General features: G+C 42.9%; 1 protein-coding gene across 1 annotated transcript in view; it reads right to left on the minus strand.

The window, feature by feature from the left end:
• The window catches only part of MEGF10 (multiple EGF like domains 10), a gene marked incomplete at its 3' end in the record, with an annotated part of 129,003 nt that overhangs the window by 39,989 nt on the left and 68,213 nt on the right, over positions 1-20,801 (minus strand). Inside the window, exons 6-9 of the mRNA XM_080698495.1 lie at positions 19,906-20,152; positions 18,385-18,505; positions 14,243-14,379; positions 6,475-6,687 (exon numbers count right to left, since the gene is read on the minus strand). Coding sequence (XP_080554621.1) covers positions 6,475-6,687; positions 14,243-14,379; positions 18,385-18,505; positions 19,906-20,152 — 718 coding nt within the window. The remainder of the gene's footprint in view (positions 1-6,474; positions 6,688-14,242; positions 14,380-18,384; positions 18,506-19,905; positions 20,153-20,801) is intronic.

The following is a 20,801-nucleotide window of genomic DNA, read 5'->3' on the forward strand; positions in this document are numbered from 1 at the left end:
AATGTGTCAGGAGTGGTTTCAGGCACACCCCATGACCCTGTGCCCTACCCCCCACTCCTCCTCTTCCTCCTCCTTCTCCTCCTTCTTTTTCTTCTTCTTTGGAAAGAGCCTATAAATTGGATATTCTGATCCTTGTTTTCAGAAATTCATTTAAATATACTTTTAGACTCCCTTCTGCCACCAAATGACCATAGTCAAAAACCTAGGCATCTTTCACAAGCATCCTCAGGAAATATGGCAAGAAAAAATTACTTAGGCTCATTCTACAGCCGAGTTGCTTTCCTGGGACTAGAAGAAGTTAACCATCCTAACTCCAAAATATGCCTCGAATCTAACCACATCTCTGCCTCTTCGCCGTTGCCGTCCTGCGCGGTGCGATGCTAGCTCCTCCTGAATTTCTGCACTGCCTGCGCCATCTCTCCCTGCACGTGAGAACACCTCACCGCCCAAGTTATGTTATATCATGCTCCTTGAAATTCTTCAGGGTTTTATTTCGCACTCAGAATGACATCCACACAGTTCAGTGTAGCTAGTGAAGTTACATAATTTATTGTCCACATCAGGGCATTTTTAAGAGTGAAGGCGTCAAGGATAACTGGCTTAAGCAGTCTGTCCTTGTGAAACCAGATATATGATTACCCTAAATACAGCCCACGTGGCTGCAGCATCTGGCCCTGCCTCTTGTCCATCTCTCCTTTCTCCATTTCCTCTTCTTATCACTACACTTGGCCACGCTGGATTTATTTTGGTTTGTACATCAAGTGTTTTCAACTTGAGGGTCTCCACAGAGCTAGTCCATTTCCCTAGAAGGCAATTTCCCTATTTTTTTCCTTTTTCTACCTTGTCCTTCTGGTTCAGCTTAAACCTCTCTTCTTCAGAAAGGCTTCCCCTGCTTACTGACATTTTAATTAGGTCTCTCCATCTCTTCTCTATCATCCCACCCTGGTCTTCCTACTGGTCTCACTGTAACCATCTGTAACCCTATGTCTTCCTTCCTCTCTGGACTGTGAGTTCTGAAGTTTGTTCTGCCGTCCGTCCTGGCCCATAGTAGGCCCACAGTAAAGGCTGAGTGATCCGGCTTCCACACGCTGATCTGCTTCTCCTAGCCATCTCTGAGGCGTCGAGTAATGCCAGTAATAATCAGTGTCTCTGCATCCACAGGCAGGATTTCCTCTAAACTTAGTATTAAAAGGAATCAGCACAAATTGCAGGGGACATTCACTTCTGTGATACTGGGAGTGTTACTGCAAAATGAATCCATAGATTAGCAGCTAGTATTTCTGGAACACTGAACAGGGACCAGAACTGCGCTAAACACCCCACCACATGCATCATTTAATGCGATCCTCATAACCATGCCAGAGTGGTAGGCATGGTCCCGTTTTACAAGTGAGGACAGCAGAGGCTCAGCAAGAGTGACATATTCAAAGCCTCACGTAGGTAGTGGCAGAATCAAACTTGAATTCAGGTTTCTCTGTTTATTTTTTCAGGTTTTTCTGCTGTTTTGTTTTGTTTTTGGGTACTGGAAATTGAACCCCAGAGGCACTTTATCTCCAAGCTATACACCCATTGCCTTTTTCCCCTTTTATTAATTTTTTTTTATTTTGAAACAGGGACTTGCTAAGTGTCCGAGGCTGGCCTTGAACCCAAGATTCCCTTGTCTCAGCCTCCCAAGTACTAGGATTACAGATGTGCACCACCACATTTGGCTTGATTTCTCTGTTTTGGTTTGTTTGTTTGTTTTGTTTTGTTTTACAGTACTGAGGATGGAACCCAGGAGTATTCTACCTCCAAACTATACCTCCAGACTTATTTTTTATTCTTTTGTTTTTGAAACAAGGTCTCACTAAGTTGCAGATGGCCTCGCTAAGTAGTTAAGGCTGTCCACAAACCACAATCCTCCTGTCTCAGCCTCCAAAGTACTAGGATTACAAGTGTGCGCCACCACACCTCGCTGATTTCTCTGTTTTTATACCAAAGAAAAAGGAAGTTTGCTAGCAGCCTATGAGGTGTACAAGATATGAAAAAGAATTGCAACATTTAAGATTTAGCACTGAGAAAAGGTCAGCAAGATTTTGCAAACAGGGACAAATTTAAATTTACTTTCGTAAGGCCCTCCATTTGAGAAAAGGAAAAGAAAACATCTGAAGGTAATGTACCTTATCTTAGCATAGGACAAAAGAAAGGCATTTTTGGTAGAAGATATTGCTTTACATTAAAAAGTAGAAAATAATGCTCGTGATGTAGGCATAAATGTTAAACAGTACAGATAATCTGGGGATAGAGAACTGAGAAGAGAAGCAGACAGAGAAATTGATATTCAGTGCCCCCCAGCGCGTGGTAATGCAGCACACTGGTTCTCAGATTGATTGACACCAAAATTAGTATTCTGCAATTTGTAATTAGATGTAGGAAGCCAGGGCACTTTGGAGGCATTTGATGGGTTCTCACGCAGGCAGCTTAATTGGTAATGAGATTTACGTGTTGATGTAGCAGCAGCAGATTGGAGGTTGAAGGGCGATGTGCTTAATACCTGTTTTCTGTCTAAAGAACAGATTGCTTTGTGTATGTAAAGATAGGATTACACACATAGGGGACCATTTGTCATTTTATACACATATAACTTGGTACGCATTTTCTAGTAATTTTTCAGTTTAATAGCTCAGTGTAGCAAGATTCCAAAACTCTATAATACTGGCTAAAGCAGAACGAGCCACTGAACTTCCTTTGATGCACTTCCTCAGATGTTATTAATGCTCACAGGCAACGGCAATTAGGTGGCATTTGCAAAGAGGCACATCCTGATTGCCAACGGCTATTGAATGTCCTTATTAACAAGAGCTAATATACATATCCCATGTGGAATTTGATTAAATATCAGATTTCGTTTTCTGGTTCAAAATAATTTCCACCATCAAAGTTAGTTTCAGTTGAAAAGTGCAGGGCACGGTGAACCGTCCTTAGGCTCAATAACAGTGCTGAAACTCGTAGTATCGATATTACTTGTAAATACATTTAAACTCATTTCAATTCTGCAATAGTTTGCAAGATAAAGAGTGGATACAAATTCTTTGCAACTGCTTCCAGCAAGAGGTGAGCATGGCCGGACATGGTGGTGCACACAGGCCCATCATTGTAGTACTTAGGGGGCTGAGACAGAAGGACGGCAGGTTCGATGGCAGCCTAGGCAACTTAGTAAGGCCAGAGTTTTAAAATATCAAACAAAAAGAGCTGGAGTTTAGCTGGAAGGTAAAATGCCCCAGGATTCAGTCCCAAGGGTAAAAAAAAAAAAAAAAAAAAGGTGGAGCATATTGAATCTGGACTTGGTTGCATGACTCGGCTTGTCTTACAAACATCAACACACACGACAAAAGCTAAGGCAGGCGCAAAGGTGTTTGCATGCTGGGACCTGCCCTGCACATGCTGCCTTTAGAAGGCAGTTCACGATGTTAAGAAGACAAAGGCCACACCTGTGACAGAGAACACCCAGGACCAATCAGCCGCCAGTCGGTTTGCCAGCTGCATGCAGAGAGACCAGTAGAAAAACCAACGAGCTGAGCCCAGCCCCAAAAGCCAATCAAAAAAATCACCAGATAATAAATAAATGCTGTTTTATGCTGCTAAGTTTAGGGTAGTTTGTTTTCATGATGCAACAAATGGTAATCAATACAAGTCCCTACCCAAATTTATGGCTGCATTATATGTCAATATGTATATCCAAAGAACTCAAAATTCACTCAGACAATGTAAACTGCTAATTTGCGTTGTATTAGTTATCTAATTAATTATAATGAAAGATTTTAAGATAAATATGTATGATGAATTATGTAAAACTTTACTTACTTGATGAAATGGTAAGTGAGCGAGTTAGACTTTCAATTAAAACAAAGATTTAATGCATTTGACTTGAGGGAACTTTGTGTTCCAGGAATTCAACGTGGAAGTTCAAGATATAAAAAGTAATGGGGTCTGGGATGGAGTTCAGTGGTGGAGCACTTGTCTAGCATTCATGAGGTGTGGGTTCAACCTCCAGCAATCCCCCCATAAAAGGAACTAATTAGTCCTCAAGATATAAGAATATCAGAATTAATGGATGGTTCCAAACTATGAATTAAACCAGATAGAATCATATAGTCAATATTCAACAGTTTTAATAAAATTTTATAAAATCTAATCTTTAAAAATAGCTTTTACAAGGATGGGCATGGTGGCACACACTTGTAATCCCAGTACTTGGGAGGCTGAGACAGGAGGATCACAAGTTCGTGGCCAGCCTCGGCTTCTTAGTGAGGCCCTCCACAACTTAGTGAGACCCTGTTTCAAAATAAAGAATAAAAAACAGGACTGAGGGTGTACCTTGGAGGCAGAATGCCCCTGGGTTTAATCCCCATTACAGCAAAACAAACAAATAAACAAACAAACAAAACCCATGATTTAGGGACATACTTAATCGACTTTTTTTTTTTTTTTGGTGGTACTGGGGTTCCTGGAAGCCCTTCTACCTCCGGGCTACACTCCCAGACCTATTTTATATGTTTATTTGGAAACAGGGTCTCCTAAGCCAGCGCGCGCGGCTGGCTTCGAACCTGCGCGATCCTCCTGTCTCTGCCTCCCAAGCACGGGGATTACAAGCGTGCGCCACCACGCCCGGCAATAGACCATTTTTTAATCTGGCTGATCTATATTATTGGACAGTTATTCGTGTTATTTTGATCTAGGTGATTCTCAAACAATTTCATGTGCTTCATGGTTAAAACATGCCTATTTATACCTCACCTATATAAAAATTATCAACATTTTGGCATCAGTTGAATAGCTCTCCACCTGCATCTTACTATCATGGTATCCAATTCCAACAAAACCAACATTCTTTCTGGTTCTCCAGCTCTTCTCATAGCAGTCTTCCCTTTCTATAGGTTTGTTATCCCATGTGATTCAGCTGTATCTGTATAGAACAAAGCAGCACACCAGTGCGATGCTCTTAGCTAATACTAAATGAGACTTCCCTTTTGTTGCCACAAGCTTTATACTGCAAGGAAGGAAGCCAAGCTCATAATTTGTCTTTAATCTTGCCAGTTCTTTAGATGTTGGAGAGTTTGAAAACAAACACAACCCTGGAGAGATTATTCACTCTCACTCTCCCAAATGTTTACTTAAACTTGTCATGTAAAGGATAGCAATATTTTCCAATGAAGAAAACCCAAAGTGGCTTACAATGTTACCTTAATCACCCTGATAATATACTTCTTTGATATGTTTCATTAAGATATATTGCAGCCAGCCGGGCGTGGTGGCGCATGCTTGTAATTCCAGGCTTGAGACAGGAGGATCACGGGTTTGAGAATAGCCTCAGCTACTCAGTGAGGCCCTCTGCAACTGAGTGAGACCCTGTTTCAAAATAAAGAATTAAAAAATAGGGCTGGTAGAGTAGCTCGGAGGTTAGAATGCCTTTGGGTTCAATCTCCAGTACCACAAAAAAAAAAAAAAGATATATGGCAGCGCGCACACACACACACACACACACACACACACTCCTCTATACACAATGCAAAGTCCATTTTGTTGTTCCTGACAATGGCTTAAAGAAGAGACCAACCACATACTTCCGTTTACTTTTAACATTTAGGATTTAATGTGTCCATGAATTCTCTTTCAGAAATATAAATGAAGCAACGTATGTGCTAAATGCAAATAAAGGTAATTCTCACAACATCTGAACTACTCTACCATGCACTGCATTTTTGCCAAAGGCAGATTTTCCAAGAGTCCGCAAACAAGATCTTGAATTCTAAGTTATATATGTTTCTGGTCCTTGGGGTAGGAGATAAAAAGAGGAGGTGGGAAAATATTTTCAAGGGCAGACAAAGTACAGTAGAGTGGGTGGGATCATGGTTTCCTGTTCTCAATTTCTTCAAGAGATTTTGTTTTAGCTAAAAGATCCCTGTGAGTGGTATGTCAGAGTAATCAATCCTGAAAAGGTTTTTCCCATGTGACAGGCACATGTAAAACACTTTCACACAACTTTTCCCGCCTGCTTCCTCTCTATAGCCCTTTTTTCTTCCCCAGATGTGTTGTCAAGTAGAGATGCATCAGCAAAAGTCATTTTATGATATTTTTACATACTATACTTGGCTTAACCCCTTGTCTTTCCATTGACTCTTTGCTTCTAAGGGAATATCACAGAATCCCTCTCTTAGGGAAAACTTACACAAATATCAGAACATTTTATTTTTACCAGGATTCATTAATAAATAAATAAAAGAATCTAATGTCCGTCAATGGCCATCTGACCTCTGACAAGGTCCCTCACACACTAAGTGGAAATCGTCCTTCAACCCAATAATTGATACCCAGGATGGACCAGGGGCAGGAAGGGTCTATGGTTGTGAAACTGTCAATCTCTCCTTCCAGACGCCAGAGGTGGAGGTTAAAATTTCAGTAGGACACATCCTTCCAGGGCCGGCCGACACTCACCTATGAGTGTTGTCCAGGTGGCAGGGACACTGCTTGTCACATTTGATGCCATAGAGCCCCTCTGGACACAGGCGTGCTTCACAGAGTTCACCCGAAAAGCCCGCTTCGCAGAGACACGCACCGCTCACACGGTAGCACTTGCCTCCATTGACACAGCGGCAGGTCTCGGCGCAGCCGGCCCCGTAGGTTCCAACTGGACACTCATCCTGGCACCTATCAAGCAAGAGGTGGGGGTAGAAGGTAGATGAGATAGTGCGGCACGGGAAAATAGCCAATTCTGCCTGGTGTGGTGGTGCATGCTTACAATCCAGCTACAAGAGAGGCTGAGGCAGGAGGATAGCAAATCCCAGTACTTGTAATCTCAGTACTTGGGAAGCTGAGACAGGAGGTTCCAGGCTCGCAGCCAGCCTCAGCTACTTAGTGAGGCACCCTGAAACTTACTGAGACCCTGTTTCAAAATAAAGAATAAAAAATAGGGCTAGGGGTGGAGCTTAGAGGTAGAATGCCCCTGGGTTTAATCCTCAGCATCACACATACACACACACACACACACACACACACACACACACATGCCAGGCTTGGTGGCACACACTTGTAATCTCAGTAAGGGATTACAAAGCATAGTGGAAGCCAACCTGAGCAACTTTGTGAGACTCTATCTCAAACTAAGAAATAAAACAGGCTGGGGATGGAGCTCAGTGGTAGAGTTTACTTAGGTTTGATGCCTACTGCTGGTGGGGGGCGGTTCATTCAAAATGGCTTTATCATGTACACATTGAAACTGCTGTTTGAACTTCATATTACTCAGTGATTACAGGTAGAAAAGTATGGAGATTAATTATTCTGGCTATACAGTAGTAACAGCAGTTATGTCTGTTGAAAAACAAAATAAAAGGCTTAAAACCTGAAGTACGTTTTATACTTAGTGCTTGCCAAAGGTATAATGTTTTAATAGGTACAAAAAAAGGAGAAAAGAATTGCTCAAACATTAGTGTCAGAACATAGTTAGAAAATTTATTGATTTATTTATTTTTGCGGTACTGGGGGTGGAACCCAGGAGATTTTCTACCTCCAGGCTATACTCCAAGACCTACTTTTTATACTTTATTTGGAAACAGGGTCTCACTAAGTTGTTGAGAGCCTCACTTAGTAGCTGAGGCTGGCTTCGAACATGTGCGATCCTCCTGTCTCAGCCTCCCAAGCACTGAGATTATAAGTACCACCACACCCGGCCATAGTTAGAAAATTTAAAAGGAAATTCTCCCCAAGAGAAAACTTTGTAGCAAATTTAAAACTAAATTAGATTTATCTTGGATTTCCACGTTGGTCTTAATTTCTAGCCTCTACCATGTCTCTGGTCTCCTCGAAGTTGAATAGTAGTCATTGCTGAACTTTTAGAGAGCTGTGTAACTAATGAGCGAATCCTCTTCAGGTCTGGGGAATTCTGAGCTACTGAATCAGGTGTCCTCTATCCAACCCGAGCAGCCACTAGGAAAAGATCCTAGGAAGGCTTGGAGTTTTCTTTTCTTTCTTTCTTTCTTTCTTTCTTTCTTTCTTTCTTTCTTTCTTTCTTTCTTTCTTTCTTTCTTTCTTTTTTTGTGGTACTGGGATGGAACCCCAGACCTTAAGCCATCTGAGGCTGGCGCGATACTCCTGTCTCAGCCTCCCAAGCGCAGGGATTATAAGCGCGCGCCTGGACCAGGCTTGGAGTTTTCTAATAAAATTTTTGGCAAGTGGGGTATTGTCCTCTGTTGTGAAGAAAGGCTGCCAGACAGCAAGGGGAAATAAGCAGACCTCAGAATTTCACTTTCCTGACTTTTTTTTTTTTTTTGTGATACTGGGGTTCCTGGAAGCCCTTCTACCTCCGGGCTACACTCCCAGACCTGTTTTATATTTTTATTTGGAAACAGGGTCTCCTAAGCCAGTGCGTGCAGCTGGCTTCGAACCTGCGGGATCCTCTTGTCTCCACCTCCCAAGCGCGGGGATTACAAGCGTGCGCCACCACGCCTGGCTACTTTCCTGACTTTTTAAAACATAGTATTAGAGCCCTCTCCTGCAGAAAGGACATGCTGTAGGTAAGGAGTGCCGGAAGGACAGCTGAATTGCTGAAGGGAATTGAGATAGAAAAGAGACAATTATCTATCACTGCTGCACAGAACGCGCCAATAATTATTCGTTCACCAAGTTTCTTCTTGGCGAGGTGACCATGACGGAGCCTCTGCAGCAGAAGGAGAGCTTTCGGCCAAGAGGGAGGGAGACCGTTTCGTCTAGCTGAGTGCTCTCCACAGGAAGGTACGCTGTGTCTCAGAGGCCACTTTCCATGTGGCTCTCAAGGCATGCCAGACTCCGTCAAAAATGTAGGTCAGCAAAGTTCTTTTCAGATCTGTATAATGCAAGCAGCATGGCATGGCCACAAATTCAAGCATATTTAAAAGAAACATACTTGAAAGAAACAGGGCTTTGGCATATTTTAAATCATAGGTGTGGTGGCTGCCAGTACTAGGATGCTAAGTGAGGAAGACAAATCTTAGGAATCCTTTGATAATTTTTGGACACACACACACACACACACACACACACACACACAGGATGGAACCTAGGGGCATTTACTTTTGAACTATGCCCTCAGCTCTGTTGTTTTATTTTTGTTATTTTTTTTTAAATTCTGAAACAGGGTCTTGCTAGTTTGCTGAGGGATTTGCTAACTTGCTGAGGCTGGCCTCAGACTTGCAGTCTCCTGCCTCAGCTTCCTAAGTACTGGGATTATAGGCAGGTGCCACCATACCTGGCTGGCTCTAGTATATATCAAATGTAATGGAGACAAGGAAAAGGAACCCCTCCTGTAAGTTTGGTTTCATATATTCTAGGCATCTTCAGGGCAATAGGTGAAGTCTTCAACCATTAGATTCTTAGAGAGATTCTGAAGTAATTGAGTTAATACTTAGAGCATAAATCAAGCATATGCTTTAGAGGTACACAGGAGTACCCCTATTTTTAGACCAGAGTATTTTTTTTTGGTGGTACTGGGGTTCCTGGAAGCCCTTCTACCTCCGGGCTACACTCCCAGACCTATTTTATATTTTTATTTGGAAACAGGGTCTCCTAAGCCAGCACGGCTGGCTTCAAACCTGTGCGATCCTCCTGTCTCTGCTTCCAAAGCGCAGGGATTACAAGGGTGCGCCATCATGCCCGGCTAGACCAGAATTTTTTTTAAATATCCTCTTTATTTTTAACATGTAAGAAGCTTTGATAAGCCAAGGCATCTCCTCAATTCCTTAAAGATGTGAACTGCATGGAAGGAAATACTGAGATATAACAATTTGACCTCGGTATGGCTTCTGCTGATGGCTGACAAGACAACTTCACAATCTGTCTGCTTGGGTTTTCTTGCAAGCCAGTTCCACAAAGGAAAAAATAAGCAAGGTATAACGATATTGCTTTTGCTCTCTTTTACATGGATATGAAAACAAACCAGAATATTAAGCTTTGGATTATCTGCATGGTTTTAGCTCAGTAAAACAGCACAATTCTAAAAGTGGTTGAAAGTGGTAGAGCTGGGAAGCCTGGGAAAGTATCTGCTACCAAATTACAGGGAAGCAGTGTGGATATTTTACCATATCTTGGCAGACACCTCCTTTTCTCTGGGAAAACAAAATGCATAAATAACTGGTCCTGACCCATATTTACCTTCCTAATCTGTAATTAACATATTCGTAGTTTGTGTTATAAATATCAAAGTCATTTGAATCTTGCTTTCTAAAGCAACCATTATGTCCATTTGGTTCTTTCAGTTTGCTGCACTTATTGAGAATCCTGTTAATAATACTCATGTCTGTTTCCATCTACCAAATCAAAATGGTAGGACCTCTTTCTAGAGGTAGACACTTTTCCTCTTTTTAGAAAATTTTTATTTTAATTATATAAATTTTTAGGGTAGAGTTGGGTATAGTTCAAGACATGTATACAGCACATTTTCCATTATGAAAACCAACAATCATGGAGTAGATTATGCATGTACACACATTCGTGCGCGCGTGCACACACAGACACAAACCATATTGTGTATATGGTTTTTTTTATTACTAGGGACTAAACCTAGGGGCATCCTACCCCCGAGCTACACCTCCAGCCATGTTTTACTTTTGTATTTTGAAACAAAGTCATGCTGGGATGCTGAGGCTGGCCTTGAATCTACGGTCTTCTGCCCCAGCCTCCCATGTACCTCAATTACTATAAGTTACAGTACTGTCACGACCAACTTCCCAACATAATTATTGCTTTTGTACCCAAGAGGAACAAGAAAAGCTATCTTGGGAATTCATGAAGGAGGAAATACATTTTCTTAGGAGAGACGACAAAGAAACCATAAAAAAAAAAACTAAATATTGGCTGCAGTTGACATATGAAAATTTTGGATCTCTATTTTTTATTTAGAATAATACCCTAGAATTAGGAAGAATGGATAAGCACTAAATAGAGATAAATTAAACACAATGCCAATTCTCAAACCAATGAGAATCACAGACAACTCTGAATATCATTTTAATAATTATGTTGCTTCTAACAGTAAACTTAAAGAAGGGGTGAGCCAGTATGCAAATTGTGGTGGCACCCCTGTCTCTTTTCCTCTTGAGCAGGCCCCTCTCTAGAGTGACCCATAGAGCTGGGCAAATCCTGACTCAGTGTGAAAGGATGGCATTTCTCTTTTAACCTGGGCGCAGTGCTTTCTAACATCTGGCACCACTGCTCTGGGGGCTATAAAAAGCCCTGGGGAGCGGCCAACCTCCCTCCGCATGGTTCGGGTGACTCCACTGAGGTCCTGCAATGCTGCGCCCCCAAGGCCTGCGTTCAATTTCCTTCCACCCTCTTTCATCTCCCCTTTCAGGCGCATGCAGAACACAGGCTCATCTTAACGGAGTCCATTGTTGAATCATGGAGCCCTTCATCCATCAACGCTCACCGGGCACCCATTATGTGCCTCACCCATGCTAGGGCATCACGGCCTGCAGCAACTCTGTGACAATGCCCTTGTTATCAGGCCTCTGGAAAACACCCTCTCTTCACTCCTACTTGGCTGTATCACATTGCATCGCCTCACCGCAATATCCTCTCGACCTTCCCACAAACCCCACAGCTTCTATTTGGGCATCCCCTGCACAGCTCTGCCAGCCTGCAAGGTGCCTGTCTGGTGTTGTTTTGCTTCCCTGTGGTGGGAAGGTCGTCCCCACATCCTGGGAATGCTTCTCTGGCAGCTGCCGCCCGTCCTAACCTCAGTGGTCAAGTTATGCTGACTGCTCAAGGCAAAGGAAGTGGGGAGGCCAGACCCCAGCCTCCAGGCCTCTTCCCCACATGCCTGCCACCAACTGCCCCATGGCTGCTCACTGTTTTGCCTTCACAGGGGCAAGTGTGTCTTCTGTTCTTGTGTGTAGGGGGGTGTCCACTCTGGAACCCAGATGGGATGACAATAGGAAGAAGGGGTCACGTCGTCATCACCATCTCTGGGCTGCGTCGTCATCACCATCCCCGGGCCACGTCATCATCAACATCACTGGTCAGTGGACGGCAGCAGTAATTCCAAGAAGCACGCACCGTCTTTGTGCCCCTTCTTTTCCCCTAGCTCTTTGACTTCTTGCTTCAAATCAACAATGCACCTCAAAATTAGCCTTTATTCCCTCCCCCTGTGTTCCAGAGAAGATGAGTCTTAGCTCATGGGCCTTGAATGATTGTTGTTTTCCTGTTGCCTTTCATTTGAAACTTCAACTAGGGCAATAAAGCACTTAAACTAAAATGTTTAGTGCCTCCAAGTATGACATAAAACATATTTTAGGGTTCTCTTTTCTTATTCTGACCCATTTTTTTCTCTAAAGATGTTACCCGGATCCATAAATCATCTAACAAACTCATCTATCCAAAACACAACCTAAAACTAAACTGTTCATCATAAAGACATACTGAGTAGCCCAAGTACATGTTATAAAAACCATTTGCTAAAGGTGTCAATAATTTATAACATCAAATAATTAAAGGAAATATACGATTATATTAGTAAAGGACAAAAGGCATTTAATAAAATTATAGACATTACTAACAAAAGTACTTAATAAAAATAAGGACTAAAAATCTATACAAGCATGAAGAAGAAAATTTATACTACTGAAGTTATTGCCAATAAAATTAGAAATAGAGATCTGGGTGGGCACTGTGGTGTGCATCTATAATCCTATTACTTAAGAGGCTGAGAGGAAAGAATTGCAGGTTCAAGGCCAATATGCATTAACTTAGACCCTGCTGGAGGTGTAGGTCAGATTAGAACTCCCTGGGTCCAATCTCTAGTACCACCCCACTCCACAAACACACATACGAGGATCAATATAGAAATTCCCACACTGATCTCAAGTTAAGGCAATAAATCAATAAAATAAAATAATTATTATAAATATTTTTAAAAGACCAATTATCTTCATTGTAGATGATAGAATTGTGTAACTAACTCTAGAGTTTGGTAGCAATAACATTAAAATTAACTAAAAATAATTGCAGGGTAACTAAACTAAAAAAGCAAAATTTCACAAGTAAATTTTTGTCATCTAGAAATACCCAATTAGAAAGTGAACTTGAATTTTAAAACTTTATAAAGTACTTAGAAATATATTTAATAAGAAAGTTGAGATTCTGCATGGGGAGAACAAAAACGAACCCTACAGCATCTTATTAAAAGTCACAAAATTTAAATTTTAGAAGGAAAAAAAGATGAAAGGCATTTTTGGTTCATAGACATCACTAAAATATAGTGATAGTTAATTTGACACAGTTCATAGACATCACCCAAGGTGAGAATCACTAGTATTTATACAGTTCATAGAAATCACTTGACTGTAGTAGAATCCATGTATATAAGTCCTAGGCCTGTTCTGAAGACTTTAATTTACTAACTTATTCAACCCTTATCACAACATTAGGGGTCTCCCCTATTATACTCTGCATGATTGTTGCTTAGACATCACAGATCAAGATGCTCCCAAGGACAGAGGGAGGTCCCTATGCCCTGGATCCCAAAGTCTTTGTCTTTAATCATTATGCCTCCAGCCGCTGGAGTCTTTTCTCTGATTCTACACAGATATCCAATGAGTTTGAGTGTTCGGTTTTTTAAGGGATAACAGATTAAGAGCAAATGAGAAAGAAGTAGGGCGAGCAAAGCCCCCTGAGGTAACAGGTTAGCATCTACTGCAGGAAATGACAGACAGTGGCTGTAAGAACCACGTGGGCCCAGACATTTGCTCCTATTTCCTGTGGGTCGGAGGAAGTGATGTCCCTGCAGATCTTACTATCACCACCACAGTTTGACATAATATAATAACTAATATTATTAACAGAATACAAAAGCATAAGAAAGTGACATTATGCTTTCTAAATGTACCTAAGCACATATCCTTCTTTTAAGTCCCTCAATTCCAAAAGACTTAAAATATAAGTCCTAAACTTAGACTTAACTTTTCATGATACATTCATCATGGGCTCTGAATAGCTGGCATTTTATGGCATTTTAAATGCTCTCTCCATAATCTTCAATTCACCATTTCTGTCTATGATTCAGTTCCTACACATTGAAATAGGATAGAATCTTTCAAATATGCACAGACACTTTATAAATCCTTCTAAAATATCATGTAACAGTTGCAGGCACATAGTATTGAAGATACTCCTTGGGTCCCAGACTCTCTTTTCACACCATTAGGAATGGTTAGAGACATACAAGGGTGTCTCTTACCTTTCTCCTGTGTATCCTGGGCCACAATGACATTGGCCTGTGGCGGCATCACACGTCCCTCCATTATGGCACTGACATTCTTGGGAACAGTTCTTTCCAAAGCGACCTTCAGGGCAAGGCTGACCACACACTGTGCCCTGCATTCAAAGAGACTTGGAAAATTAAATGGGTCTCCAGCCAGAGAAGGACCAAAGGAGGGCGAAGAAAAGGGAGGACACAGAAAGGGAAGGAGGGGTACAGGAACAGGGCTAGGAGAAAATTAGCTTAAGGAATCTTAGCACACATAGACTGTTCATCATCTTAAAACTGTTAGAAATTCTAAATGGACTTATTTACTTGGTAAGCCCAAATCTCAAGATATGCTTGAAGATGGCAGAATAGTAATCCTTAGAAAAATCCATATTAAAAATTGAATCCTAAGATAAAGTTATATCCAATTATTATGGCAACCCAAGGAATTTACAAATCCCCGTAAGTGTTCTTCCTTGTGTCTTACACACACAATAAGTCAACAATACTTATTGAGCATCCGTTACATAAATGGCAACATCTGGTACAAATGGGATGTCCAAATGCTTTACCATATGTTCCAGAGAAAATACATAATCTCACTGGCTTTATTTCTTGAATGACAGTGTAAAGATTGAATTTTGTGTATCCAAATTAACAACATTGCCTAGCAAATAACCTCTCTGGGTTTGAACCTTGACATGTATTTCACACACAAAAAAAAAAAGGTTTTTATTTTGAGTAAGTTCAATAAATATTTCTTAGCCAAGATCGATAGGAAATCTTATTTTCTGGGGAGAAAAATCAAGAAAGTCACTTGTCCATTCTCCTCACCCTAGATAATATCTATCTTGCCAGGGACTACAGATATATTTATTCCAATCCTGTGTGGATAAGGGTAAGATACTCTACCAAGAAACTGAAGAAACCCCCACTACTTCCTACTTTTCTTAGCTACCTAACTTGGGCTTGTAGTTCCTGATTTAGTAGGTGTATAATTATTGGAGTAGATATTATTTATAATTAGCGCAAACAACATATCCCTCATAACAAAGATTTTTCTAATGTTTCTAAGTGTCACAAGCTGTTACTTTGTCCTCCCTCTCCCTAGAAAATAAAAGAGGCAGGCTGCGAGCTCTCTGAAATTGGAGGCTAGGAAGCACCAGATGGTTTTGTAAATGTTTATTCTGGATAGCATAAGAAAATACATTTCCTCTAACTACTGGCTACCCACAAAGGCAGTTGGTGTGCTAATTAAGTCTCCTCTGGTGGTTTCTAGCCATCTACAAACAGGGAAAGTTCTTCCACAGACTCTTGGAACGAAAAAACCTTTGAGAGATGATTCAAATTAGTGCTTAAATGAGAATCATCTACATGCCAGGCATGTGCTAAGCACTGAGAATCAAAGATAAGGTCACAACCCCTAACTAGTTCACAAGGTGATGAGGGGGACAGGTGTAAAAATAGCTCCAATCCCTTCATTCCGGCAAGACACACACATGCTCCTGGAGGAGCGGTGTGCCGGGGTGATACTTGGTCAGCAGGGGTCTTGGTGCAAACCTCACTCTCACAGGGCCCGACTCTAATGATCCACCGTGGTCCCACCTGAGTCTCAGATGCTGCTGAAATGCTGTTTGAGGACTCACTGAGCCAGTAGCTTTAAGGAGAACATTTTTTTCTATTAGTGAAAATAAACATGTATGTGTATGTATAATAGGAATATGGACTCATCTTTGAGACACTCCTAAAATGATAAAACAAATAAAATGTAGTAAAGTAGAAACATAAGTTGAAAGCTTAGCTACACAGACAGGAAAAAGTCGCCCAAAGCATCCAGAAGGAGCCTCCCTCTGTTGAGGCAGGGCCAGAGCCCACAGGGAACTCTAGAGGACACGCTCCAGTGGGCGAGGGAGGGGTCCTTCTGCCCACTCCCCACACAGCACCCACAGTCCAAGGCCGCCATTATCACCGCCCACATCACGATGAGCCCCGCTGAGAGGAAGCAGCTTTCACCTCAAGATGAAGCAAGTCCACAGACAGTACTGACGCAAAAGTGGTAGGAGCCTACTGGCTGTGTTCCAGACCCTCCGCACTCCAGCAGGAACCAATGCTGGCAAAGGCCGAAGGTAGGAGATGAGAGAAGAGGAGTCAAGGATCATTTAGCATTTCTACCTTGGCCAGCTGAAAGATGAGTGTTGGGTTTCACTCAGACAAAAAAAAAAAAAAAAAAAAAAAGCAATCGAAGAGCAGCCTTGAGATAGGCTTAGGCATCTTATTAGTTTGGTTCCACTAGCATTGACTTTGCTGGGCTGGCTGGACCCAGCTCAGTGCTCCTTCAGGAGATTTTTTTTTTATTGGTGCATTATATTCATACATCATATTGGGGTAAAAAAAAAAAAAAACCTTGTGTGTACATACATGTACACATCACCGATTTAACCCATACCCAATTCCCGCCCCATCCCTCCTTCCCTTGCTTGGCTTAGTGGTTGACTTCGATATGTTTAAGTACATTGTGTGTTTTAGAGAATTACCTTCTCCCCCCCTCCATCCCCTCATTTAGGTTTTCTTGTTTGCTCCTCTATAGGATCTCCTTTTTCATCTAGAGTTCCTCCTATGACCCATTTCTCCTTAGCTTTCACATATTAGGGAAAGCATCTGCTTTCTTATTTTTTGTGACTGACTAATCTCACTTTGCATAATGTCCTCCAGTTCCATCCATTTCAGGAGATTCTTTATTTGCACCAAACTCAGGCACTCAGCAAAGGCCCTTTGTTCTCACTCTATGCCTTAAGGAGCTTCTCTTTGCTTTGCTTCTAGAGTCAGACCTTGCTGGTTGGCCTACCCGTCATTCCTGCCCCTCATTTTGGGTCTGATACTCACTGTATACTACACCAGTGGTTCCTACATCGTGAACCCTCCCTGGGAGGTGGACACCATTCCTCCTTTGCTCCAGGCCTACAATAAAGAGCAATCCCAGTCATCAAGGTTGAGGTGTCCAACAGGAGAGTGACCATGCACCTCTGGGATCAGGGCAGGGAAGATGAAGATTTGGGAAGAGAGGCAGATAATTGTTAAAGCTATGGGTCCATGTAAAATTGCAGGGGAGAATTTACAGTGAGAAAAGAGAAGAAGAAAATGACTGAAAAAAGACAGGATAAGACTGAAGAATGCTATAAAGAAGTAGATATGTAAAGGAAGGGAAACTCAGAAAAGAGGTGTTTAGTAAGAGAGGGCTATTACAGAAATGAAGGACAGAGGTTGAGGAAGGGAGGTGAGCAGGGCGCATGAGAACAGAAGAGTCTTCAGTGGGCCTGGCAACTAGGAAATCGCACAGAAACTCTGCAAAAACTGCTTTGGTGCACTCATCGAGCTGGAGTGTGGACATATGTAGGCTGCCCTCTACCTCCACTGCTAGTGAAGGAAACAGACATTGTCATTCACTCTTCTGCCTTCCAGCAGCCAAAAGCACAAGGCAACCCAGAGACATAAGAACCAGTACTACTTCCTGATTTCATGTAAGTCTGGGAGGCAATGAGATGCCATTGTCCATTGCACATAGCCAAGCCTAGGAAACTGCCACATTAAGAAAAGAAGGGGGGAATCATAGTCCAAGTTTGAGAAGGATGTGGTGAGTTACAGCTTCCTCTTCTGTTATCACACTAGGGCTCTGAGAAGTTCTAACACTTTTACTTTACCCCAGCATATCTTAAGAATTACAGAATCATTTCAATTTTCTCACATGACACTTATTCTGTTGAGAATAACTTTCACAAAGAACAATAGCAATCCATGGATATAATTATGAAAACTGCCATTAAGTGATTCCAGTATTTATCCATTTTAGCTGTTATGTGTGAGGCCAGGTATTTGCCTCTTTTTCATCTTTAAGGAACAGGCAGGACAGGTGGCTACTAGTTTTTCCATGAGGATTTTTTATATACTTTGAGTCCAGAACTAAATCACCTTCTCTGAACTTGAGGTTTTTAGTTTTAAAATGGCTAAATATTTCCAGTTTAGGGACATGTAGGCATCACTGCCACTCTCTTGTGTGCTACTGTCCCCTGCAAGGTGTTCACATGAGCGTCCTGGATCACGTGACTCTGGGGGCCTGGGGAGGGAAGAGCACTTACCATCCAGCCAGAAGGGCACGAGCATTCTCCGGTGACGTGATGACACACTCCTCCATTTTGGCAGGGGCATCTCTGCTCACACTGTGGACCGTGTTTGCCAGGGGGACAAAGATCCTCACAGCTGGTAGATTAAAGTGTGACAAAGGACACGGTTATTCACCCACCCGCGTGATCCTCAGGTTCACAGACACAACGGCACCTAGGACTCTAAAACAGACAATCTGCCCTCATTCAGTGATTCTTCATGAATTGACATCAAGTGCATTAATCACATCGGCTGGTGTGTCATTGAGGGGTCACCCAGTCTTCCTTTTTATTCAAGGGTACTTTCTCAAACAACCATTTCAGTTGGAGGAAAATGCCCTCCACCTGGAAGAAAAAATGTCCAAACACACATTGGGGACAGAAAGTTTCCCTGTATGTCTTACAAAACTCTGGTGCTACAGATAAGTTGGAGATCTCTGGATATCACATATTCTGCCTAATCAATTTTCAGCACTCTCTTCTCCAGACTGGCAAGCCCCCACTCCTTCTCCCCACATGCCAGGTGGACCTTCTCTAGCCTCTGTCTGATTTGCTCTCCTGGGAAGTCGCCCCAAGTTCTCAGGCCCCTATTCAACTGGCCTTGATGAACACCCCTAGGAGCAGTATTAACAAATAGCTTGAGCCAGTCGTCCACTCTCCTGAAAACCAGGGCTTTCTGGGCCAAAGTCACTTCTTCTCCAGCTCCACTCAAAAGCATGAACACTGTCGCAGAACATGATTCCTAACCAGCTGCATCCCCCCCCACCCCCCGCTGCCAGTTTTAGTTCTATGATTTACAAGTGTAATTTTCTCAGTAAGGAAACAAAATTTTTCTCTTACACTTTTTTGGCCAGTTCTGCCTGTTATTCTGTTTGCTCATAGAAACAAACTGAAGAATGCCCTTCCCACATAATAAACAATATAATAGAAGTTAAGTGGCTGCTTCAATATTCTCCAGAAAAAAAAATTAAAATATGTGTGTGTACTTATCCTCCACAGATGTGATACATGCACCTTTATATGTGTCTTTGGGCATTAGCTTCACAGTTGATCTTTTATTATGGGCTCATTGTAACATCTTCCTCCTTTCCTCTTTCTAAGGCACTGAACTCACCTGCCCTTATCCAGCGGATTAATTGTGGCAGAGACGACCGGGAGCACTATGAGCCAACAGCATAAAGTGAGTGTAATTGTGGGAGAGTCAGAGCAGAAGTACCAATCTTCCAACCCCTATATTCACTCCACATCCTCATTCTTTCTACTTTTGCCTCACCCAACCAGACCCTGGGAGCTGGCCCTTAGATTCTGGCTGAGCTTTGACATTCAAAGGCCAAGTCTCAGGACAAGCTGGTGGCCATCACTGCTCATCTCTCTATCTGTGCCCGGAGTCCAGACCTACCAGCAGCTCTCCAGGCAGCAATAGCAGCAAAGGCACAAGGATGTGGGGATGGAGAGGGCAGGTGGGCCCTGCCATGGGCTTGGTGGCCCATCACTTACAAGGCTCCAGTGTATCCCGGTGGGCAACGACATTCTCCAGTGACATGGTCGCAGGTGGCTCCATTCTGGCACTGACATCTCTGGTGACAGTCATTACCGTAAGTGCCCTGCTCACAGCGGTCCTCACAGCGCCATCCCCGGAAGCCTGCAGTGCAGTGGCAAGCCCCCGTGATGGGGTTGCACAGAGCCCCATTTTTGCACTGGCACCGGCTGCTGCAGTGTGGTCCCCAGTGATCGCCGTCACAGGCTGAGAGTGGGGAGAGAAGCAGAGCATGGGTGTGGATCATGGCAAGCTCTTTAGTGCCTGCTTTCCGTTCCCCGTGGAGAGATTGAATGGCTGGCCCTTTATCTCCCATCTTTAGCTGGGCATCAGGCACCAGACACCGGCTATGGCAAGGCTGCACTAATGTGCTCAGCAAAACCAGGCCACATCTCATCACTCCACTGCTTAAGTACTACCACATTTCCAGCTCCCGGCCTTGGCTCAGCCTGTTTCCTGCTCTCAGAGCATGCAGTTTGATGTGGCTACAATAATAAGTAGGTGAGCCGAGGATGCAGCGAGGGCCGGAGGCTGGCCAGGCAGCTGGGAAGCAGCTCATGCAGCGACTGCTATGCATGTTACAGGGACACGTGATTGGCAGGAAGACTTTAGGCCAGGAGAGATGGTGCAGATTTGCCTCCTACTAAGTGTGAGAAAGAGCAGGAAGGGATTGATGACGAGAAGCAGAGAGATGGGCTGGAAGAAGTGCAAAGGCTCATACCAGTGAGGGGATGGATCCTGGCCAGGGACAGTAAAGAAGGAGTTGGTGGGGGAGCAAGGCTACTGGGGAGTCCGCTGACCCCACCGAAGACTGGCTTCCTCTAAGGAAGAAACTGCTGATCTGCTTTCCAGAGAT

The sequence above is a fragment of the Muscardinus avellanarius genome (genome assembly GCF_963383645.1).
Source record: "Muscardinus avellanarius genome assembly, chromosome: 7".
In the NCBI taxonomy this organism is placed as follows: Eukaryota; Metazoa; Chordata; class Mammalia; order Rodentia; family Gliridae; genus Muscardinus; species Muscardinus avellanarius.